We start from the raw sequence: 25,516 nt of genomic DNA, 5'->3' as shown, positions 1-25,516 counted from the left end.
TACTGAGAGATGTTACGTGACCTGCATCAATTAAATCGTAACATTTTCTTGTATATAGTTTTTCTTTTATATCCGGTAGTTATCTCTTTTTGTTAGGTTGGGAGCACGATCTAAATTTCGTTCTCTGTCTGAAATGGCTCAAAATTGACCGAACAGACTATCCAATTTACAGACTATCTCTTTTTATAGGTAACACTTGAAATTCCAGCAATATTTTGTTTACGAATTATATCGGAAAATTATATATATATTATATATACGAATTAATTCGGAAAAGCCAAAATTGTGGTGAACTTGAACGTTTACCAAGTGTATGAAGCTGAAGACACCATGGCCACAGCAATAGAAGATTGGACCAACCGTAAAACCTGGACCCGTTCTGTTAGGATATATGTAATAACAAAACGAAATGCATACAAAAATAAAACTCGGAAAAATGATTTTCAGTGGTTTGCAAACAAACAAGAAATTGTTATTCCATGGTGATGTACACATGTATACACGGGGATTTTTTGTTATTATATGCACCCATAATCAGTGTGCAATTGCTTGACTTCATGATGTATTACGCAGGTGAGAGGTTTGAGGGACTGGTTTGATGAAGATGAGGAGGTAAGATAAAGAGCTCAGCATTTTCCGTGAATATGTAAACGTGCTTGAAGCCACCCACCTACTCACTCATTCTCCCAAATACAAAATGTTAAAACAACATTGATGATCAAACAGAACGCGTCTTGAAGTTCGGAGGAAGTTCGGTACCAGTAAATTCGTGATGCAGTCATCCAGTTTCTTAATTCAAATCGAAACCATCGGTTGAAAACATATCTTTCGGTTTTAATTCCGGGCAATTTGCATCTGATAATGAACAGCTACTGCAATATATCCAAATTTGCATGTATTGTCTCCTACCTTTCCTGTGTTTGTTGGAGACAAGTGGACAATTTATGACGAAACTGTAAGATATACGTCCCTCATACGTCCGTTCTAGGACCATCCAGCGGGCTACAGAGATGAGGACGACCATCTCCCATCAGCAGCCCACACCAACAGGAAGAGGTGCAGACATACATCCAGGTGGTCCACGGCCCAAGTCGACAAGCAGGTGCTGCTGCTCCTGTTGCCGTTTTCCAAACTGAGTCTGTATCCCCCCACAAAACGACGTGCTGGTCGAGACAAGGTGGGAGGCACAGTAAGTCCTGGCGAACGTGGGCCTCGATCCAAGAAGGTAAGTAATGATGCTCTTGCCACTGTCTCCTAATATCAGGACTAAGGTTCTCGTTTATATATTCAAACTATCTTCCGTGTGTCATCGTGTGGTCATTAATCTGAACACACGTCATTTGTTGTAGTACATGCAAAACTCTAATATCAATCCATCATGTGGAGAATGATATCATAGTCACGTTGCGGGAGGGTTCGGGTTTTATCTTTTTGAGTCCAGAATAATAATCGTTCTTGTGTTGCCGCAGAATGTTTTAATCATATTATTTCTAAAATGTCAGGGTTCACAGCATGTAATAAGATGTTGAAAAACCGGTAGTTTAAATCAATTAACATTTAAGCGGTACATTGTTTTCACAGTTTAAAATGGTAGGGTACGTTCGTCTGTTAACCCAAAGAAAAGACTTCTTTTGGTCTCATCACGATAGAACAACAAGTAAAAGTTCATGTTTTTTCTTCTCTCTAGGTTCAAGCCCATAGAGATATCTCCAGTGACCAGCCACTTGACCTTTCCCGCAAACGAAAGCGGAGCGATCTGGTCATCACTGTTGGCGACAAGCACCGCCGCGTGGAGGCAGCACCGCTCTCTCTTCCGGGTATGGAGACTGTCAACCAGATGGAGACACGTAAGACGGGAGAAACGGCCTCCACGGCAGAAAACCCGGGAAACGTGAGCCGCAGCAGACGTCGTGTGTGGCGGAGAAAGCAAGGCAACTCCCCCACCAAGCAGACGGCTGATGTCTCGAGCTCCGCAACCAACCGACGGCGCATCCAGAGACTTGCCGAGACACCACTTGACCTCAGCATGACAGGTCAGAGGTCGTGGTAAGGTCAGGATAGTAAGTCGGATAAAAATAAAACAATAAAAATAAAATAAATAAATAATAAAATAAAATAGAATAAAACAGAATAAATAAATGAAATGAAATAAAATGTTCACATAGTGCTATCTGTAGAAATACATGTCATATGATAAACTATAAAGATAAATAGACTAGTAACATACTAACTAAATAGCTAGACGTGATAAACTTCATGATATTGCTTTTTATATAAGTATGTGCCCCTTACATGCTATGCTTCAGCATATTTAGATATCTGAAAGTATAACATTTATTACTGTTGTACATAAAACCAGATGTTATAAAGGTCAACTTAATCAGGGGCGGTGGGGTAGCCTAATGGTTAAAGCGTTGGCTCGTCACGCCGATGCCCCGGGTTCGAATCCCCACATGGGCACAATGTGTGAAGCCCATTTCTGGTGTCCCTCGCCGTGATGTTGCTGGAATATTGCTAAAAGCAGCGTAAAAACCAAACTCAGTCAGTCAGTCATCTTAATCATGATTTTGGTTCTTTATATATATATATATGGTGGTGTAGGTCTACCTTATGATGAACTATTTGTTATTCAACCAACAGATGTAATAAAAACTTATTATGTGTTTATCCTATCTCACTTGTATTTACAATGGGGTTTGTGTTATAAATAGAGGTCATACGACGATGTTAATGCTATAAATGTCATAAAGGGTAATATTTACGATCATGCTAGTGCTATAAACAGATGTTTTTGAAGAGGGTATTTATGATGGTGTTAGTGCTACGAAACGTATTTTTATGATGATGTTAGAGATATAGATGTCATAAAGGTAATATCTACTGTGGTTTTAGTACTATAAATAGATGTCATAAAGATAATATCGACTATGGTTTTAGTACTATAAATAGATGTCATAAAGGTAATATCCACTATGGTTTTAGTACTATAAATAGATGTCATAAAGGTAATATCTACTGTGGTTTTAGTACTATAATAGATGTCATAAAGGTAATATCTACTATGGTTTTAGTACTATAAATAGATGTCATAAAGGTAATATCTACTGTGGTTTTAGTACTATAACTAGATGTCATAAAGGTAATATCTACAATGGCATATATAAATGTTATCAAGATAGTATCTACAATTGTGCAAGTGCTATAAATAGATAATCTGATAATAGTGGGTTTTTTAAAAAATAGATTTTACTTTTTGGCAGTTTACGTGGGATCTTCCACGTCAGAATAGGCCCTCTTAAATTCTAACAAATGCAGTAAGACGCTGGTTGACACCTGTGTTTAATCTCTCTCTGATATCATTGACTGTTAGATTTTGTTGCGTCTGCACAAAATTTACATTTAGGCTTATCCCCTGTTTAAACTAAATACAAATAAATGAATGCCTTTCAATCACTATAGTTACAATGTCCTTCCTGCTCATTATTGATTAAATTTTAAGGAAAATAAATCAAATATGAATCAAACACCTATCTGGCTGACCTTGAAATACACCAAAAAATGGACATAAGTATGACTGGATTAAGATTTCAAATATCAATGCAATTACTTCATGAGGACTGATGCTTTGTGTTGAAAATGTTACAACATTTCCATAGTATCATACATTTATTCAATAAACTAGTAAAGCTCTTATTCGGAATTATGTCTTTATATATTTGTTTGTGAAAACAGGCAATTTTCTTCAAGCCTTGTTCGTAATTGTATACATTCAATGTGAACAAGAAGAGAGTTTGTGCATTTGGTGTAGCACAGCTGCAGTCAAAACTTCAGCTGCACCAAGGGCGATCAGTCTTGGTTGTTTGCCACAGTGGTGAAACCACGAGGATGAATGTTGTACTGAAATTCAAAGATTTAAGTCAGGGTGTATCTTGGACACATCAAAGGGACCCATTGCACATCGCAAGTGAGCTTCCCTGAAACCCTGCATGATACACGACAAAGATGAAAAAGTTAGTGGACTACATCTCCTGAGGAACACATGTTCACTCCTGGGAGTCAGATCGCCCAACTGGGTGAATATGGATAGTGAGTTTAGTAATGGCTGAATGTAGCAACTTTGCTATCAGAACAAGAAGCATATGGGTCCAGAACTACACATCTTGGTTTCTCCAGGAGTTTCAAATTTTGGGCTAGTGAATTATTTTTGTGGGCTAGTAACTTTCAGGCATAGCTAGCCCGACTGGCTAGCAAAATTTGGAAACTATTTGCACACTCTCTTCTGTGGGCAATGTCAATGAATTGAGATTTGCAGACACACACACAGACAGACAAGAACTTCCTTGAAAGCTGATCTCATCTTTATACAGTAATAAACAGTTTGATCTGTGTATTGTGAAACATCACGCTTCACCACTGCATCAAACAGATGCACACAACATATGAAATACATAAATACAAACATTCAGATTCATCTCAATAATGTATCCCATTCATGAACTAGCAAACAAATATACTACATTATAATGAAATGAAAACATTAATTACAAAACAATTGACGAACACAATTCAGTTAATCATTTCATATTCCTGATATCCAGGGATTTGAATTTTCGCGGAATTCCGGGAATTTCATAAGGCCAAGGGTCATTTTTGTGAATCATCTAAATCCGTATAATTTGGCCTCGATTTGGCCCTCGGCTAGTTTTCAGAGTTTTTCTCAAAACTTCATTCTCATCCCGGATATCGGGGCAATTGACCCCAAGAAGAACTGCTTCGTCCCCACCAACCACTTAAAAAACTGACTCTGATAACATAACACAGGACAAGTATCATTTTTGAGAGAGTTAAAATTCAATGTTGCATCAGCGTTGTCATCCCAAAAGCGACAATTGTTTTTATTGATGTCACCCTGGATACTAACATGAAGTAACTAACAATACTTCAGTACGTGGTATTGTGAAACACATGACTCTGCTTCTTCCTTTCATATAATACATGTACATTACTACAACATACTTACCATCACTGTCTTGAACCACTCCACACACTAGGAGCTCAAATTCTGTAGGCATGTGTAAACACTGATACTCCAACACCTAATTAAGAGGTACACACTCTAAATATTCACGTTTATTCTGACTGCCTAAATGTATAAACAACTGTATCAGATACCTGTCCTGTGTTAAATTATAGCCGGGCACTATTCCAGGTGACATATATCCAATGTTTCGGTTACCCTGATGCCACCACACAATAATGAATGACTCCACATACCCATCCTACAATAATGCTGTACTCATAATGCAATACTGATTTCACAAATGTAATATAATGCTCAACTTCTGAAAGACATCGTCCGATAATGTCATTCTAGTTTTGATGTAAACATTATATTATGACAATATTTACATTATGACAGTAGGTTTTGTGCTTCATGGAAAGATAACAATATCCTTATCAAAAGTAGAGAGGTATATTTATACCATAACATACTTTGATTTCATAAAATAGAAGCACTAGAATAAAAGCTTGAAAATAAAGTAACAAATTCACAATGGCCAACATAGTGGCAATATTGGTTTTAAACAATGTGAGTGTTCATTCAACGTGTGATAGCAAATAAACACACAATGCACCACTTGTACCTGCATAAGTAATGTTTCAAGTCAAAGTCAAGGAGGAACACTTTTTATAGATAGACAACTTCTTTACAGCAATAGATGCGATGTTTCAGTGTAGATGCTAACACTGTTATCAAGCAAATGATGATAACTGTGTTAGCACCAGCACCGAAACGTCACATCTATTTCAATAAAGAAGTTGTCTATGCGAAAACAATAACCCTCAGACGTGACCCCATCAGGTCTATGACAGGACCTCAGACCCACTCAGGCATTCTGCGGTGTTTGTTTATGTAAAATGACCTCAAGAAGAGTAGTTACTAGTAGTTGTGCAATGTACATGTTTGTAAAGAAATAACAGTACTTTCTTCCCATACATGGTATTTGTGTCCACTCCTATATGGCATATGTTTTCTATCACCTTACTCACAGAGCTAACAGCCCCAATCTTCATGTACTGCAGGGCTATAGCTGTCGCTGATCAGATGAAAGTTTACTTTCTTGGTGGCATCTGCTGTGTTACGACTGAAATAATGATCATTCACATATTTGCAACTTATCAATTATTTATGTTCAATTGTGGAGGGTGTGTAAGGGGTGGAATGTTTTATTGGGACAAAGTACATATCTGCCATGTTATAGATCAGTGTCCAACGACTGGCATAATTCAACTGAACAGACAGAGTTCAAGTCTGGTGACATGTATCCATGGATGCTGCATTCCCCTCTATCTGTCGCTGTCGTACTCCACCTCTGTCTTGTACTCCTGCATGAACTGTTCATAGATGCACTGCAGACAACATGGCTGACCACTGCAAGCAGAAACAGGTCAGATCAAGGAACTCTCTAAACTGAAACAGTATCATGACACTTTGCTATCTATGTACATCTCTACCTGCTAATTACAGTCTAACAGTATATATAACTGGGGCAAGTTATTCCTCCCATTGTAAAAGTAACCTGTCACACATCACCAGTGCCAGTGCTTAAAGATCACAGCAGCTGTCACGGAGGATGATGGTTCCCCGTCATGAAGTTCAAATATATGAAAATAGAAAGCCATTAGTTCCACTGTTGACAATGAAGTCGATATTTCAACTTTACCGAGATGCAACCTATGAATGGAAAATTTATATCGATCTCATCCAACAACCTGATTCAACCAGGATTTCTTTATTCTTGAAAAATTAAATTCCAGCATATTTCATATTTGAGTACAAACCATTTGTCCGTGTTCAAGCTGCTGTGTGATGTGATACACACCTGATTATACTGGTTAGATAGTGCGCCCACTCAGTCAGCGGAGATAGGATAGCAGAGTCTCAGCCTTTCAAGTGTCAGCCGATTATACATCTCAACATCGAAGCAGTTTCTGGTGCCACCATCTCCAAGTTAGAGTCATGGTGGAGCTAGATACACCAGGGTCACCAAAGGTCAATAGGTCATGAGGTCAAGGTCAAATGCATGCAAGGTCAAACTTGTTGCAGTTGGGGAGAAAGCTAAGGGTGAAGCAAACAACATTGTACACAACACTCCATGCAGGAAATGAGGGATGCATCAAAGCTGTAGAATTACCTGTAAGTATACCATTTATTGTACAGATACGCAGTGCTCTACTGAGAACACACACACACACACACAACACTAAAACTCTGATTTTTCATATACCTGGTACATGCATGTTAATATAGTAACAAATCTTCCCTAATAAGTTGTTCATTCCACAAGAGAAAAACATGGTGTTGGTGGTGTTTTACATTTCACAGAAGGCAGAATTAATCCTTTTGTCCCTCTTTTTACAGTTTTTGTTTATCAAAGGAGATAAAAGATAGATTTTTTTTTCAAAATATGGTCAGATTAATACATTACTGAAATAGTGCTTGAGTGAGTAAGGACTTTTAGGAAATTTTCAGCAATATCATGGCAGGGGACACCAGAAATGGGCTTCACACCTTGATCCCATGTGAGGAATTGAACCCGGGTCTTTGGCATCATGAGCCAATGCTTTGACCTCTATACTATCCCGCCGCCCCAATATTATTGAAAGAAAAGTTTTAACAAAGATTTAACAAAAGATATCTGAATATTTTCAATCAAACAAGCCAAATAAAGTCTGTTATTATCTTATTCTAGATTGACCTCACTTGAATATATATTGGTACATATTTATTACAACTCAAGCTGAATGTTTCTCATAAATAAATAAATCTTATCTTGTCAGTAGCACTTGACAAATCTTCTGTGATTCTGATAAATACAGTTAGGTCTTCAGTGTCTACACATGCATAGAACCTCAGGACAAAAATCAAAGTTTTATTGTTAAAACTGTGCATAATTCATTTTGATCTGAAAAAAGAACGTCATAGATACATTTAACAAATGTATGGTTTATTTCAATTAAAATATATATCACAGACTGATTTAATTACACATGAAATAACTTAAGGAGAAAAACAAAACAACTATGCACATTAATATGTCTTCGGAAAGAGAAAATATTCACAATAAACAGTTACCTTATTATTTGATTTAAATAGTTTAACTATACACATGAGATAATGTAGCTGTATGAATAACTGGTTTCTAAAACCTGAGAAGTGAGTTACAAAGTAATGTCATTTCCATCATGTTGATATTGATACAGTAATGTCAATGACCTGTCAATTTCAAAATGGACACAACATCACTGGGGAGCTGGCCATGCCTCAGTGATGTCGATGACTTGTCAATTTTCAAATAGACACATCATCACTGCATGGCAATGAAGACACTCTTACACTGTGGAAGTCCTGATAATGACGATGTTATATACATGCATGCTGATAGGTAGATACATGTTCTACATGCAACTGCTATGTACATCAGGTGACACTGATAAGTTACATGATATCTACATGAGTACGTCAATACCAATTACAGCAGTCATCCTGGTATTTTATAACTTACATAATGGCACCAGTTAATATCACAAAAACAATACTCTGAGGTGTAGAAGTCAAATAAAACTCTAGATGATATGAAATGTAATGGCACACCGCAAATACTTAGGATTAAAGCTTGTAAGCAGAAATGAATAATCAGAGTATCATATTCATTGAACCAACCTGAGGAGTTAAGTATGAAACAATGATTCATCTATACTGATCACTTAATAATGGGTATGTTTTCTTGAAGTCACCCCTGAAATATAAATATTACTGTAAAAGATCATATTTCTGAGGAGCAAAAGATGTACTAACCTTGTGGGCTAATTCAATGCATAAAAATTCATTTCGGTCACAGTTTGATGAATTTCATAATTGCGGTGTGTCATATCACATCATACTACAGCATGAACAAAATCTACAAAATATCATTCTTTGGTATAAGCATACAGGCTGATGATCCACAGAGTTGACATTGCAAAATACACCAGACAATGTCTCACAACTGTAATAATTTAGAAACCGATGGATTCAAACTAAACAAATCTGTTCACCTAATTATAACATGGTTTCCTCTCGTATACAATGCCTATGCAATACGATCTGAGGATGACTCAACAAAAAGTTTAGTGTAATATGTTTTCTCTGGTACAGCATTTGGTAATAGCTTTCAGGAAATGTTGCTTAAGCTTGTTTCTGACATACAGAATTCTGATAATCTGGTATGAATGCTTCACTCAGTTGGTCTGAAAATATGGAATCCCGGATGCTGACTGGATGATCAGAAAGTTCACCTCGCACACCTGATCAGTTAGTTTAGACACCCTCCTCAGGTCTGAACACAGACGTGTATCATACAGCAGCAAAAGATCTTACTTCAATGGAATTGCATTTCACAAAGCTCTCGTAAGCCTTAGATCTCTAGATCTCTTTTCTTGTAGCATTCGCACCTCCTATACTGTAACATAGACTTACGACAGTCGTAGGGCTACAATAGCTTTGTGAAATGGGGCCTTGGTTAACTCAAACTTCTCTGGGACTAGAGAAAACACACTGAGCTCTGAGTATCTTAAGTTGAAGATAAGGTGATTGTCGCTATTAGAAAAGACTTCCTGTGTCTGTGTCTGAGTTTGTAGTATCCCTGTATATCCCATCTACAGCATGTATCTCTGCAAGTCAACTCTGGGGACCATCAGCCATCTGGCACTACTGACAACAAAGCTACTAGTTTCGCCGTGAGACATGTACATGCAGGTGTGAAGGAGACGTTGGTATCAGGAGTGACAATGCAGGTGGAGGAGGCAGCATGCCGATGGCCCTGGGTGTGGCTAGCTCTACCTATAAACTGTATCTTGGGTAGGTTCAGCGTAGAAGTCCTCGACCCCTGGCGGTGGGGACCCTAGTCGTCGTGGCAACCCAAGCTGCTGGGACAGCGGTCTGTAGTCTGATAGGTTGGGTAGCTGCGGTAGATCGGGGTTAGAATAGCCTGCAGCAGATCACAATCACAGCAGTCAAGTTTCAATAATAATCATAAGCAGAACAACAAGAAGGAACAACGCAGAGCGCCTAAAAATAACAGTAATGATAGCTGCACCAGTAACCACCAGGCAACAGATGGTCAGCCTCTGTAGATTCACCTGACTGCATGTCATATCACCCTGAAGCATGACATGTTCGAAACTCATGGTTTCAGTCACTGGTTTTATTGGTCCCTCATCACTATTTTACAAGAAAATTAAACATTGCAGAAATGTTCTACCTAATTCTACAAAATCCACTTATCTCACAATTTCCATGTTTAATGTTAAATTTGGTATCACACCTTCACATATTCCTAAATCGAAAGCCCTGTATACTGGTAGAGTAGTATTGCCTACCACTATCTTCTATTTCACACAAGCAAAAAATCTATTCACACTTCCTGATGAATCAGTTTTGTAACAGTACGATCTAGAAGCTAGAAGGTCATGTAATCACTTATGGTGTGCTACTGAGGCCAATCTGTTATCTGTTACGGAAGTCAATGCAATGTACACTGTCATATGTTAATTGATGAAAAACATGAACATTGCAACATAAACATACAAAAATAATTTCCTGTATCAGTTCATATTTAACACTTTTTTCAGAAGAGCACCCCCTTTTCCTTAATCTCCTTTAACATGAAGGTGACCCCAATTATCTCCCCTTGGTAACTCAAAGTGTGGTGTGGAATTATCAAACAGTTATATAAACTTTGGAACATGTATTGTTACTTCACAGGGCAAGAGATCTAATTTACCGGTAACAACCTTCAAACACATTAATAAAATATCAATGAAAAGTTTTAAACCAGATATGATAAAAATATTAAGTAATTTGCATGATAAGAATTTGTAAGTTCCCTTGTAGTAGTAATGGTGGTACACGCATAACTATCAAGCGTTCAACCTAGTGATTGAGACTTGCAGACAACAAATTAGGTTTCACTAAAGACTCTACAATAATCAGTAGAAGCTGATTCAACCTTAAAATACCTTAGAGATAATAGAACATCACATAATGACCTGTTGATGAAAGATTTGATATTCATTTGAAATATACAACACATATCTATGTTAATGACAAATTTGTGCCATATCATTTATAGATAGTGCAATATACATGTTTAAATAAACTAGTACTATTCAGATCAGCTGACATATGAGTGAAACGTACCTGCCAGCATGGCTTCGTAGGCTATGGAAGACGGTGTGATAACATTGGGAGCCTTTGATCGCCTGTAACATACATCATAGTGAAATCAATCACTGTCAACAGGTGAATATACAACATATATACTTAAACTGTTCCACTGACGGTCAGTTGTCAAACTAACATCTCAGACATTACTGTTATAAATGAGCAAGACCAAAAGGATATCTTACACTCACAAAATTTAAGTAGTTCTTGACCGTTAGGCTATAAAGTACACCTGCTGTTTTCCAAAGCATCTGTTTAGTAAAAACTGAAAATCGTATATCACAGACAAATCTGACTAAGGTTCAAATGATTATTGTCAACAAACATGTCAGAAGAATACACAATGTACAGTTGCATAACTTGTTCTGATGATACCTTAATATCACATTACATTTTTATACAGAGACTGATATCCTGCATTAATAAGGCCCAAAGCCTTAGGTGCAACATCTTAGACTTCCACCAGAAATCTCTGACAACACTTCTCCACCCCCTAGCAGTCCTAACTCTACCCCCCCCAAAGCCTAGTTCCCCTGACCGTAGTGTCCTCATGGCTACGGCTGACTTGGGTCGTCTCTTCATGCTGTCAGGGAGGCCATCCTTCCACCCAGGGGTGTGGCCGGACTTGGGGCGCTTCAACTGCTGCTCCCAGTACAGGTCCCGTCCCCCTCCCATCCAGTATTCCGCCCGGTGGATGTGTAGTCTGCTGGAGGGGGTCCCCGTCAGGGCAGGGGACGTTGGTCTCTGCAGGGGTGGTTGTTTGGCTGTAACAGATACGGTGGTTCCAGTAGTATATCACTGTGATGAATACTTACACCACTTCAGACCAGCAATGTGAGATAAAGTATCAGAACTTTTACATTATAAACCAGAAACTAGAAACAAGGGAAGAGCTGGCTGGTTTTACAACATCATCTTCATTTCCATGGAATGGTAAAATGTTGTTTATTAGAATTTCACCCCACATACAATAATAAGAGAAATATCTGACTGAGTTATTGTCTGTAGTACATCTGCAGTGAATTCAATGTCTTTAAAGTATTCAGTATTCAAACCCACTTCCCAGTTTCAGGTTGTGACTTACAAGACACACTGTTAAGCTCCAGCAATATATTCCAGTCATATCAGGACTGTCTATAAAGAATCTTGGCCAGGCAATCAGTGGCCAACAGCATGAGCAGTACTCCAGATTTCTGGGCATAACAGTCAGCCTGGCTACACACCACACATATTGAAAGTTACCTATTATTTCCTTAAACTCAGGTTGATGTCTGTCGCTATGTTGCAATGCTCCTACCTGTGGGTGTGGAGGGAACTGACGCCCGTTTCTTCCACACTTCTGTTCGAGCTCTCTGGAAGTCTGTGTTGTAGCCACTCTGTGGCCGACTGGCCGGTTGGGCAGTCACGAAGTACCGGTAGGCGTCCACCGCACTGAATGGTCGACTACTCCTTCCAGGTGTGGCTTTCTTGCTGTACACACACAAAAGCTGACATGTTAACAACAGATGCTATAGATGTTGTAAACTAACTGAACCCTACAGTTAAAAATCGTAAAGAAGGTTGTAATATTTCGACTGCAATGACAAGGAAAACTTCAACACAATGGACAATTTCATGACTGGATCCCTGTGCTAGTTTACACAATCTTACAGTGAATTTGTCATGACTTGAGGTAAATATGACTTTGAAACAACAAAATGTCAAAATACAGTCCTACAATGTGCTCTGGTGAAACCCATATGCAAACAAGAGAGTCTGGATTCAACCCTCAAGGTTTAAGAAATGCAACTCAGCACAGCAATTGCGACAACCGAGTCCTCAAATTTACACATAGCCAGCAATGGTATAGCCTACAGAAGCACAAGCATGTACAGTTGATGTCGAGATCACGCCAAGTGGCGGCACACGTACAGGCTGTGAGGATAATGTCCTATTTGTTGTGTTATACAAAGTGTGCATTCGGGAACATTATGAGACAACATGACTATGGCTAAATGTTGATCTGCTGCTATGTCATCATCCACAGAGACAAAATATATTATATAAATGCACAGGGAACTGAAATATTTCACTTTGGTTACTCTATACTGTCTGACCATTTTGTATTGTGCTCTACAGATATCCAACAGGCGACCAGGAATATCAGTTATGTAAAATGGAAGGATATCAACATCTCTTGTGAAATGTGAAATGATCTAACACATATAATGACATCATCCACTTGTACAAGTATTTACTCTGACACCTCACAGAGAGACGTTCCAGCAAAGACAAGACAAGTGACTGTTGGAAAAGAAATGTCTTGGTTTTCTGATGAAATCAGAGCAGCCAAGCAGGAGCCTCACAGCTAGATAGATAGAAGTGCAAAACCTTGCTTACAGTCCTTCGCCAGATGCATGTCTTTCCAAGTTGAGCAGGTCCAAGCAGCTAGACTGCATAAAAATATACATAGGCAAAATCTCAGAGATGTCCTGCAATCAGCCCAAAAGACTGGTCATGGCACAGAAACAGCTTTGCTCCCCATGCAAAATGACCCACTTCATGCACCGGATTCCCAGGAATTCTTGGATGTGACAGTAACAGACACAAAGGACAACAGCCTGCTATACGTCAGTAGTACTGATGAAGTGAGATCAGACAGAAGGAAACTGAAATATGGAGTGCCACAACGACTATTCTTGGCTTCATACTTTTCACCATATACACTCTACAAGCTGAAGAATCGACATCATCAGTAAGAGAGAATCACAACCTACAGAGTTGACATCAAAAGTTGGATGACGACAAACTTCATGAAATTTTGACCATTACTTCCAAAATAAGCATCCCAGCTTCAACATCCCAACATATATGCTGGGGACAGACGTGTTCAACCAAGGAGTCACAGAAGAACTGTAGGCATGATCAAGAACTGATTCAACATTAAGTTTGAAAAACCATGTGAATACCATCTGCAAGGTGCATACCTTCACATAAGTAACAACAGGCAACTCAGTACACATATGGACAAGGAGTTACATGCTTAGTCCATGCATTGTCACTTCAGGCTTAGACTATTGCATGGTTAGAAAGTCTCCTGCATCTTCAAAATCACCTGGACAATCTACATTGTATACAAAATACTGCTGCCAAGCTCAAAGAACTGCATTTGCTACCTGTAGGACAGAGAATCACGTTAGAGCTGCTGGTATTTGTCTGCAAATCATTTCATTGTCTGGCTCCAAGCATTACAATGTTCCTACCAACAACTGATGGTGGGGTCACCAGCCCACACAAGAACATATGGAAACAGAACCTGCAACAGAGCTGATGCTGCTCTATGGAATGAGCAGTGGATGTCAAGAGATCTAAGCATATCAGCTGCTTCTGTTCAACAACGAAGGGGGAGGTGGGAAGCCTAGTGCTTAAAGTGCTTGCTTGTCACGCCAAAGACCCAGGTTCAAATCCCCACATGGGTACAATGCATGAAGCCCTTTTCTGGAGTACCCTTCAGTGATATTGCTGGAATATTGCTAAAAGAGGCATAAAATGATTACTCACTCACTCACTCAACAACGAAGACCATCTTCTTAAAAAAAATAATGTGACTGAGTGATCTCACACTGGGAGTATGTTACATATATATAATACATGATAGACTATCTATCAATTCTGAAAACAACATATTAAAGGTCACATAAACCCTAGGGGGTACAAATACATAAATCACTAACTGGCATCGTTATAAATGAAACCCCGTCATTAAAACTACTCATTTCGTCCTTTAATTGACTTAAATCGACCTTTTTGACAACAGTGCACAATTCTCACCCGCGAACGAAATTTCAACCAATCAGAGCGGCGCGCCTCTGTGACGTCATATGAGGAATAGCTTTGAGAGCCGATGCAGAATTCATCTACATTTTAGGGGGTAAATTATCGTGTTTACAGGCTTGTATAAACCTGAAATCGTGACAATTGTTGTGGAAAATGAAAGCTATATGTTCTCACAATCTACTGTCATTTAATTTTGTCTCCTGCTTTGCCTAGTTTCGAGTTACAACTTGTTTTCATAGGCGATTCTGTCAAAATCGATTGGTGTCGTTAGGCCCTATTTGTATAATGACTGATCCAAATTGATCCCATTTCTGTGTTGTTTTACCTCGATATTTAATCATGTCATGTAAAAATCTGTTTGTATTCTCAAAGCAGTGTCGGCCCATAAGTTTTCACATGCAATACAGCAATTAATACTCCCTCGTTGTAACCCGTGTTAGGTGGTATAAACCTACACATGTTATTTGTCATCATTCACTTGATGGTCAGTTAATGAATTTAAAACAGGTATAATTAGTGGTAACACACTTAGATTACCCGACAAAGGTTCCCATTTGGCATTTCTTGTGTCTGGAGTAAATATCAACATTATAAACATCGATCAAAGGATTAACCGATAACACGCTGATTGATTAATTACTTTTATCTTACACAGCGGAATTGTCAAAGGTAGTGTTTATGTATGTAGATTTACTAATCTATACTGAATACACTCTGTCGTGTCGGTGTCTGCGTAAAACAACGTCCTTCTTTCAAAGGATTAACCGGCAATACATTGATTGATTGCCCATTATTGGCTAACTAAATTACTGTTTTTTAAAGAAAGGCGGACATTATGCAATTAGTTGCCAGGTGTGCTATCTTGGGTGACCAATGAGACTATACACCAATACCTGAAAAGATTTATCACTTTTTCGTATATTAAACTGTTAAAAGACACATCATTTGGAACAGTTTTGTGGATATTGATGGATACATTCCTCGAACAAGGTAATGGCCTGATATTGTTCCTATAACTTTAATCTGTTTTAATTTTAATATTTGCATTTTGTTTTTATTCATTTGTCGTAGCATTCAACAGAATCATTGTTTTAGCCGTGAAGTGTAATGAGACAGACAACATGCACTAGGGGTGTGTCGCGAATTATGATTCACATTGGCAAACTATAAAATGTCTAGATATTACAGTTCTGTTATAAATTCACTATAAGTATCAGCAGATCGTCTGCTTTTATTTAGTTTCAAAATGCATACAAGTGTGATAATAAACTAATTGGGATTATAAGACCAAATATAAAGGCGCACATTGACTAGTATCTACATACTGGTGAGTGGACATTAACCATGGGAATGTAGCAAGAAATTTATCGGCGCAGTATTGTGACTCGACCCCCACCTGGCTTCCGTGGAAGAAATCGTTATGTTATAAGTTGTGTCATGCAAAATCCGTTTGGTTATGATTCCAATACATATTTAACACGAAAGAGTAGAAAGTAGTCTTGATTTTCTAACAGTGAAAACAAACTATAATCTCATTAATTCTAACAGATTTTTTATTTTTAAAATGGCGGCCCTGTAGGAACATCCGCCAGTCTGAGGATAAATGCTATTTAGGTTTGTTTTCACCGAGTTCTAAAATCAAAACTACTTTCTACTGGTAGTAAAATATGTATTTTATTGATAGCCAATAGGATTTTGCATGACATAGCGTATATCATAACAATTTCTCTCGTGGCAGCGAGGTGGAGTCAATATATACTACTTACAATATTATTGTTACCGACGACACAACCTCACTTCCGAGGAAGAAATTGTTATGTTACAAGTTGTGTCATAGAAAATCTTTATGGTCATCAATCATATGCATATTTTACTACAACTAGTAAGTAGTTTTGATTCTTTAACTTCCGTGAAGCGATCTGAACACAAGTAAGATATCGTTTCAGGCTTCCCTGGCGGCTAAACCGCACTCACAAACATAACCCATTTAGCCACGAACTGCGGGGTCCTGTGAAAATCTGTGCATGGGGACACCATCGCCCGACCCTAGGAGCAATTGGCGACAAAACAGCGATTCGGCATGTCGTCGTTGATGTCGAGAAATCATCAAAATGATGAGCGTGCTACACATTTTCTATACAACTAACTGAAAATCGTTCCTCATATGACGTCACTGCAGTGCTCTGGCGACAGAGTTACGTAACCTGTCTGTGGTTTCGTTGGCGGGCGAGAGGGAAGCAGGCGACTTTTTGGCCACTTTTAATCGCTCGGTATTAATTAACCACAAGTTTTTAAAGAATAAATTTGGTGTTCCGCATAAGACTAACCACAAATCTGTCATATGTAATGGTTAAAAGAGTAACAAAAAACAAAGTTTAGTGGTTCTTTAAAGGCATTTACATCTGCCCTGATAATGACCTGTGGACGCTGTTGGTGATCCCCTTCCGTAACTTCCCCTGAGCTCTTGTCCCCCTCTCCCTCCCTGTGTTGGGTTCACTCTCCCCTTCCAACACACTGGGCAGCTGGACCTCAAAATGAACAGGGGGAGGCAACTCTGATGCTGGTCTATTGTAGTTGCCTCCCTTAGATGAAGAGGAGGGTGACTTGGAGTTGTCTGCATGAAGAGACTGTAACTCTGGCTCCTCGTCTGAATGAAAGTCTGGGTCTGATCTGAAGAAGAAATATATGGTTCATGAAAAACTATGTCATCTTCCCCCAGGTACAAATGTGTGAACATTAATAGGTGAGCTACAAACCTGTTGTACTGCCTGTCTGCAGCCGATGGGGTTGAGTGTCCGTCTATCTGCACCAGCAGGGACCCCTGGACAGAACCCTGGGGGACAGAAACAACAGTACTGTGAGCTGGGTTTAACACAGACAATTTGCACAGATAGTTTCCAGTTAGACTTATCACTGCACATAAGCATTTTCAAGCAAGTGTCACAATACCCAGTCAGGGGAGATAACTCATAACATCAATTTTCTACCAAACGTGTCAGCCATGTAAGTGAAACAACACAGTAAATTCAATGGAAGCATCTTGACCTCATACAGTTCAAATCATACCCTTGACCCTTTCACCATCATCTGTGGGTGGCATTGATTATTTGTTGCCCAGAAAGTTAAAATCCCACAAACGCAAAGATATACCCTCATTTCCACAGAAAACACAGGCTGCTCATCTCCTAATAATACAGTAAACTGTAGTCATGACAACACCAACTGCATGACATTTGTTTGTAATATCCAATATTCCCCAAACCATGTCTGAAAATGTTTAATCATACACTATTCACATCAACTTGGTGTACAGTAAAAAGTGACAGAATAACATTGGCCATCACACAAAGCATCTGAACTCATGAGATGTATTTTCAAAAAATGACAGCTAACTACATGCATCAACTAAGTCAGCAAGTCTGACCACTGGATCCTGTTCGCTTCATGCACCAAGCATGTGTTGCTGAGACCCCTGCCAGCGTAGATTATCACAGGTCAGTAACTATATGCATGTTGTTTGATTCACCTCTGATGATGACCAATGCAGATTGAGTCAGACCTGCCAGTTAACTCACGCAAGGAAATATATCATTTTAAAGTCTGTTTAGGATGGATATTCACAAATTTGTTCCTTGCATGAATTTTATATATGACATATAGTAGAGTACTTTTTGGACATGTCAGCACCCGCGTCAAGTGAAATATGGATATTCAACACTCAAGCTGTCAGCAAAGATCATCGCAGTCCATTGCTCTTGCATGGAGGGTGCTAACTATATAAGCCACCAACACAATGTGCTTTACATAAACATACAAGATTGTGAACTAAGATTGGTCTTTTCTCATTCTTGGTGTGTTGCATGTGCTGGAGTCACTACAAAAATACTATCCCACCACAACAAAGTATATTGTGCACCCTAGTGGTACAAGATACAGCATATCTATGAATCTGTTCAAGTTGTAAAGGTGTATCTATTCTGAAAAGGTACCACTCCTAATGAACAAGCACTAGAACAACTACTGGGGCTAGTTGACGGTTACCAACAATACTAACTCTGATTACAAGATACTATAAGAACAAGCCCAGATTAAAGTCATGCAAGATGAACACAAAGCGACCAACAGCAACCACTTGAAGAAACATGTGTGTACTGACTCGAATATCACCATGTACTGATACAGAAGTCAGGCATGTTGTCGCACCCCTCTTAAACTTAATAAAAATCTTTTAAAGAATAATTGCATATTGGTCAAAAGTCCAATATTTAATCCATTCCAATATTTTTTTCCAATCAAAACCTTTGAAGTCACAATATTTCCGTACTACAATAAGTAACAAGCAGTACCCCAACACTTGAATAGATATTTGTTGTCAACCCCAGCATAGAACCCTGACTAAATACAACTGACACCCACAATGGCTATTGTAATATGCCCTTCACTCCCACCCATTACCAAGTATTGTCAGGAGCACACGAACTGTTCTCCTGTGTTCTAACAGAGACTCTCATAATATCCCCTGTTTTGACAGGGATAACTGATATCAAACTGTTTATACCTCCCTGACAAAAAACTCTCACCTATCTATTTCAAACATTTCAATATTCCATTTAGAATACACCTATAGACATACCAAGGGTTAGCAAATAAGATCATGTGGGTATTATTCCCTGTCCTGAAAATACCCTTGGTGTAGTGTGGACTGCTGTAGATTTGTCAGTGTTATTGTAACACAAGTCTTTGAGCTACAATAAACAGCACTTTATATAAGTGCAATACATCTAGATTGTCTAGTGTTAAATAAGAGGTGGTGAGGTAGCCTAGAACTTAAGCTGTTTGCTTGTCATGCTGAATGCATGGATTCCATTTCTCAAATTAGTTCGATGTGTGAAGTCCATATCTGTTTCAGCATAATACTTACTTCTCCCTCTTTGATACTCATGAAACATCTTCCCAATTTACATTCAGTTTATACAGGCCATGAAAAATATAGATGCTTTGATCTTGAATGCACATCCATGCTGAACTTGTGTTCAGAATAGATGTTTTCACTGGCTGTCGGTTTAAGCCCATGAACAAGAGAAGTTCTGTACAATGTTGGAGTTAAGGGAGATAAAGCTTACTATTAGTGAAGTCACTTCCTGGGAGATGGAGCTAGAGATGTTACTTCCTAAACAAAGCATTGACAAATCTGTTAGTTTCCCTTGCATACTAATAAAGTGATGGATATCATCTGGTTGTACTGGAACTTATGTCACTTCAATGTCAGGAGACCCGACCACTATTGTGGCCAGATGTTACTGTGGCCACCATAGGACAATGACCTGGTGTAACCGCATTGGCAGGACAATGACCTGGTGTACCCAATCCCACTACATTGTGGCCACCATGCAGCAGGACAATGACCTGGTGTAACTGACCACTACATTGTGGCCACCATGCAGCAGGACAATGACCTGGTGTAACCGACCACTACATGCAGCAGGACAACACCTGGTGTGTGGCCACCATGCAGCAGGACAATGACCTGGTGTAACCTGGTGTAAGACCACTACATTGTGGCCACCATGCAGCAGGACAATGACCTGGTGTAACCGACCACTACATTGTGGCCACCATGCAGCAGGACAATGACCTGGTATAACCGACCACTACATTGTGGCCACCATACATTGTGGCCACCATGCAGCAGGACAATGACCTGGTGTAACCGACCACCTGGTGTACATTGTGGCCACCATGCAGCAGGACAATGACCTGGTAACCGACCACTACATTGTAACCTGGTGTAACTGACCACTACATTGTGGCCACCATGCTGCAGGACAATGACCTGGTGTAACCGACCACTACATGGACACCATGCAGCAGGACAATGGTGGCCACATACATGGCCACCATGCAGCAGGACAATGACCTGGTGTAACCGACCACTACATTGTGGCCACCATGCAGGCAGGACAATGACCAATGGTGGTACCTGGTGTAACCGACCACTACATTGTGGCCACCATGCAGCAGGACAATGACCTGGTGTAACCGACCACTACATTGTGGCCACCATGCAGCAGGACAATGACCTGGTGTAACCGACCACTACATTGTGGCCACCATGCAGCACCTGGTGTGCATTGTGGCAGGACAATGACCTGGTGTAACCGACCACTACATTGTGGCCACCATGCAGCAGTACACACGAGTAAGCTCACAAAATCTTCAGTATTATCTCGTCTTATGAAATAATCACTATGAAAACCTGTCAACACAAACATAGACCCAATTCTAACCTAGTGAAACAAACATCACATTACTTTTCCTTGTTGAACAAACCATGATGAAGAAAAATATTGATAATTAACAAAATCAAAGTGAACTGACCATTAGTAATGAGACAGGCAGCTCTTTCTAAAACATGCAGGTCATGAATTTGCCCAGTTTATCTCCAGGGGCAATATCTGGCATGTTATATCTTATATGCAATGAACAACAGTACAGATACACAATATATTTCTCATATCCCAGTCAAAACAATGTTTCTTTGTATCTGATCCTGTTATTGACCATGGTGAAAAATACTGTCAGAAAAACATTAATCACAGGACGCAAGAAGAATAATGAACACTTCACTGCCTGAAATATACATGAAACTACACACAGTGACAGATCCCTCAACAATGAGATTACTCCCCAAGCATAATTTATGAGTCATTGACTGAAATTGACAACTGACTCCAAAATGCATTAAGCAAAGATAAGATTGCCTTAAGAATTGGCTGTGATTTAATCAATGTCAACTAGAAATAAGCACATAAGCATAGTGTGGCTATTCATAAACTTTGATAATCTTCATGAACATCAACAAGGAAATTAACAACACAACAACTTAACTTACATCTGAAATAGGTATGTGGGTGACTGTCGACGTCTATATCACTCAGTAGGGACGGAGACACACGAGTAATTAAAAATCAATCAAAACTAGTCTTCCGCTGTCGAATTTATTGATCAAGGTCTCAGATTACTTAATCCCTGTCCTATGAAGAGTCAACACGGCAATCACAGGGTATCTGATCGCTGCTGCAATGGGGGTGTGTGAAATTAGCGTGATATTGACAACCCTGGTGGCACAGTGAAACCAAGACTACCATTGTGGTACGTTACAGCCTGGCCGAGCAGAACCATACTGACACCAATATCACAACTGCCGCAAACAAAAGTGTAAAGGCATTCTTTTCATGGGAACCACACAAGGGGAAACTTGTCACTTGAGCACACCTTGGAGCGGACTACCAGTTTCTTTTATCTACAATCTTTACAGCGCTTGGTCAAACATGGGTCTGGATTACTGCAAATCCCAGCAAACAGACAGTACCTTTCAAAGTCAGGATTTGACATCTACTAACCTAACACTGGGATAATAAATTTGACAATCAAATCATCGGTAGCAATTACTTGCAACAGGTCATGAATAATGGAACCAAATTTTCCCATTGCATAAATTGCTGTCAATCTGGACAGATTTTGACCCCTTGTATAAATAGCCATCAGCTATACTGGGGAACTAATGTGGCCAGCCATTGGGAGGGACACACCTGAATCGTGGAAAGGGTGTTTGTGAGTGTGATTTACCTGTCAGGTATGAACTGCCTTGTGGTCATAGAGACAGCAGGTGACAATTATGGAATCGTATGTGCTGTGAAAACCTCCATTGAAATTGCAAATAAAGAATTCCAATACAGCAAGATTGAGCTATTGAGGACGAGTGTCTAATGTGGTGTACACAGCAACACGTCAACATGGGCCACTCGAGTGATCTCCAGTCTAGGCGATACTTATGTTGTCTTATACAGATATCATAAATCTCTGCCAACAGTTTTATGGATTAAAGTAAAGCTGGTATATAACGTCAGATTCTGTGGAAAAGTGGAGATGACACTGATGTCCATTACAGAAACAGGGAAATCAACCATCATGAAATGTGAAATGGATTACTAGATAAGAAGTGTAAGCTCTGTGTTTTCTTAATTTCTGGAGTAAATTTGTGAACGAAAGATTCAACCATACTACTGAGAATGGTGACTGATGCAATTCAAGAAGATAGCTGATGACGTTGGAGACAGGACACTTATGTGCACTGACGCTGCCCCAGACAACTCTCTCACACATCAACCGCTGGTGAAATAATGTACCAGTGCAGTGCTGGTATACATGTCTTATACAAACTTGTCAATATCGAAGAAAATCATTGACTGATCTGGAAGCATATGAAATCCTTGTGTGTATACAGGAGCTAATATACAGATTAAGCTCTCAGTCATTCAAGATAGGTAATGGGTTATAGTGAACATACACAAATACTTGGAGTAAGTCAATAGTTATATAGCCTGTTCTCAATATGAAGAAATACGACCAAATTGAAAAGTTGGCAGAACAGTTTGCCAAACTTATCATTGCAGGAAGTGAAAGTGATATTCGTGAAGCACTGGAGCTTTATGGGAAAGACAGTCGTGAACTTTGCTCCACAATTATCAGCAATGGAAATACGGGAATTCATATACTCGCTCAAAGACATAAACCATCAATCATCAAGTTGGTACTGGACAAGGGAGTGGACATAAATGCGAGGAACAACTTCGGCTTTACTCCTTTGTATGTTGCACTGTTCTACGGAAACGTTGAAACAGCCAAATTCCTGATGCGATGTGGTGCAGATGTGAATATGCTGCTGTCCAGGAAATCTCGAACATCTCTCCTCCATAAATTAACTTTTGCGAACAGGCTACAAGCTGTTCAGTTGTTGATTGAACATGGAGCAGACGTCAATGCCAAAGACAGAGAGGAAAGGTCACCTCTACATCTTGTGATGGTCAAAGGAAACACGAAGATGGCCACGCTACTAATTGACAGTGGATGTGATATCAATTCAGTGGATGAGCAGCAGAAGTCTCCCCTTCATACAGCTCTCTTGTGCAAGAACACAGAAATGGCCAAGCTTTTGATACATGCAGGAGCAGACGTGACAATTCGAGACAGATGTGGGATGACGCCACTCCACCTGTCAGTGATGGCCAAGTTCATGGACATGGCCAAAATGATCATCAAGAGAAGTACAATGAACATCAACACCAAGGAAAAGCTGCTAGGCAGAACTCCCCTCCATTTAGCATGTGCTGACAACAACCTCAAACTTGCTTCACTTCTGCTCGAGAATGGAGCAGACGCAACTTTGACAACAAATTTCAGGAAGTCTCCTCTCCATTTAACAGCATTGTGTGGTGGAGCAGAGACGACAAATCTCCTTTTGCGATACACAAGCAATATAAACATCCTAACAATAAACAACAAAACCCCCCTGCATATTGCTGTCCAGGAAGAAAATTTCAACGTAGCTCTAATTCTAATTCAAGCAGGTGCAAATATAAACCTTCATGATCTGCACGGTCTGACTGCCCTTCACTACACTGCCCAGTCTGGCAACATGGAGTGTGCCAGACTACTCATGAGATATGGGGCAAACGCGAACGACTCCGACACCCGTCAGATGACACCTCTGCATATGGCCATCCAGAATGGTCATATTGAAGTGGCAAAGTATCTTATCCGAGCCGGTGCACGTATTACCATGACAGATGAGGACAACAAAGTGCCATTTGACTATGATGAGACAGGCGAGGTGAAGGCGTCATATGAGAGGATGCAGGCTCGGTTACAGAGGAAACGATCACTAGAGGCAGCTGCTGCTGCAGCAGCTCAGACTATAGGATGACGAGAGCAGGGATGTTGGTGGAACTTTAACTGCTGATGTGAGATGGTTGGTGGAACTGCTTATGTGAGGAAATATCCGTAACTGCTGATGTTTTATGGCAATATGTCTGTATCAGAGAAATACTGTGTACTATTTTCTTAAGGTAAAATATTTCAATCAGTATTACAACATAGTAAGATCTTCATAAGTCATTGACTTACATGGGGCGGTGGGGTAGCCTCATGGTTAAAGCGTTGGCTCGTCACGCCGAAGACCCGGGTTCGAATCCCCACATGGGTACAATGTGTGAAGCCCATTTCTGATGTCCCCCGCCGTGATGTTGCTGGAATATTGCTAAAAGCGGCGTAAAACCAAACTCAGTCAGTCAGTCATTGACTTACATAATGGGACCATAAAACTATATGATTTATTCCATGGCAGACATCGAGCCAAATGCTTACATCAGACCCAGAAGCTGATAATGTAGCTGCCAAGCAACAATGTGTCTGGGCTGGTAAAATCAATAAGACACCATTTTACAGTAATTTGTGACAACTTGATCTCAAACAGCCCAATTTCAATGGCCCAGTTTCAGTGGTCTTTGTATTGAATCCAAATCAATTTGTATTAGCGAAAATAAAAACTGTTTCACTGACAAAAAGTTTTGAGCATAAAAAGTACTGCTTTAT

General features: G+C 39.6%; 2 protein-coding genes across 3 annotated transcripts in view; one reads left to right on the top strand and one right to left on the bottom strand.

Moving 5' to 3' along the window:
- Nucleotides 1–4,340: 4,340 nt before the first annotated feature.
- LOC124288684 overlaps nucleotides 4,341–25,516 on the bottom strand; it is a 72,599-nt gene continuing 51,423 nt past the window's right edge. The window contains exons 24-30 of one of the 2 annotated variants that reach the window (XR_006901507.1): nucleotides 17,839–17,915; nucleotides 17,501–17,752; nucleotides 12,564–12,736; nucleotides 11,805–12,030; nucleotides 11,243–11,304; nucleotides 6,885–10,031; nucleotides 4,341–6,433 (exon numbers count right to left, since the gene is read on the bottom strand). Coding sequence is in view for 1 of the 2 variants with exons in the window: in XM_046725253.1 (XP_046581209.1) it covers nucleotides 6,349–6,433; nucleotides 9,884–10,031; nucleotides 11,243–11,304; nucleotides 11,805–12,030; nucleotides 12,564–12,736; nucleotides 17,501–17,752; nucleotides 17,839–17,915 (1,023 nt within the window). In the remaining variant the exon portion in view is untranslated. The remainder of the gene's footprint in view (nucleotides 6,434–6,884; nucleotides 10,032–11,242; nucleotides 11,305–11,804; nucleotides 12,031–12,563; nucleotides 12,737–17,500; nucleotides 17,753–17,838; nucleotides 17,916–25,516) is intronic. The other variant, XM_046725253.1, reaches the window with a different exon arrangement.
- Nucleotides 23,098–25,162, top strand: LOC124288685 (putative ankyrin repeat protein RF_0381). The gene has a single exon (XM_046725254.1). The coding sequence runs from the start codon at nucleotides 23,478–23,480 to the stop codon at nucleotides 24,846–24,848; it is 1,371 nt and encodes a 456-aa protein (XP_046581210.1). The 5' UTR covers nucleotides 23,098–23,477; the 3' UTR covers nucleotides 24,849–25,162.

The sequence above is a fragment of the Haliotis rubra genome, unplaced genomic scaffold (genome assembly GCF_003918875.1).
Source record: "Haliotis rubra isolate DU_JTF1 unplaced genomic scaffold, ASM391887v1 Scf422, whole genome shotgun sequence".
Lineage (NCBI taxonomy): Eukaryota > Metazoa > Mollusca > Gastropoda > Lepetellida > Haliotidae > Haliotis > Haliotis rubra.
This window is presented reverse-complemented; position numbering and strand designations above follow the sequence as displayed.